The following is a 304-nucleotide window of genomic DNA, read 5'->3' as shown; positions in this document are numbered from 1 at the left end:
GGCGGCGGGTGGAACTCCGCGCCGCGGCCATCGCGGAAGCCGCCGACGCGCTGCTACAGCTGGTGTTGCCGCCGAGCTCCCCAGTCGCCGTCGCCGACCGAGATGTCGTCACACAACTGTGGGAGTGCTTCGCCGTGAACATCCGCTGCCCCTTTCTCTTCCCAGACGACGCGGTGAAGGGCGCTGCGGAGCCGCCGGACTACAGTGTCGGCCCCATGACGGGCAGCAGCGGCATTTCTCCCACGCAGGCGGCGATCGAAACGGCCCTGCAGCGACTCGGCTGGGGGGGGCCCCTGCGCCCCCC

General features: G+C 71.4%; 1 protein-coding gene across 1 annotated transcript; it reads left to right on the top strand.

Annotated features, from left to right (window-relative positions):
- Positions 1 to 302, top strand: DQ04_17641020 (hypothetical protein; the record flags this gene model as incomplete). The annotated part of the gene is made up of 1 exon (XM_009317617.1): positions 1 to 302. A coding segment is annotated over one exon (302 nt), but the record flags the coding sequence as incomplete, so codon positions are not given.
- Positions 303 to 304: the final 2 nt, after the last annotated feature.

Source organism: Trypanosoma grayi (assembly GCF_000691245.1).
Source record: "Trypanosoma grayi strain ANR4 Tgr_1764_V1, whole genome shotgun sequence".
In the NCBI taxonomy this organism is placed as follows: Eukaryota; Euglenozoa; class Kinetoplastea; order Trypanosomatida; family Trypanosomatidae; genus Trypanosoma; species Trypanosoma grayi.
Note: the sequence above shows the minus strand (reverse complement) of the source record. Positions and strands in the feature narration are given on the sequence as shown.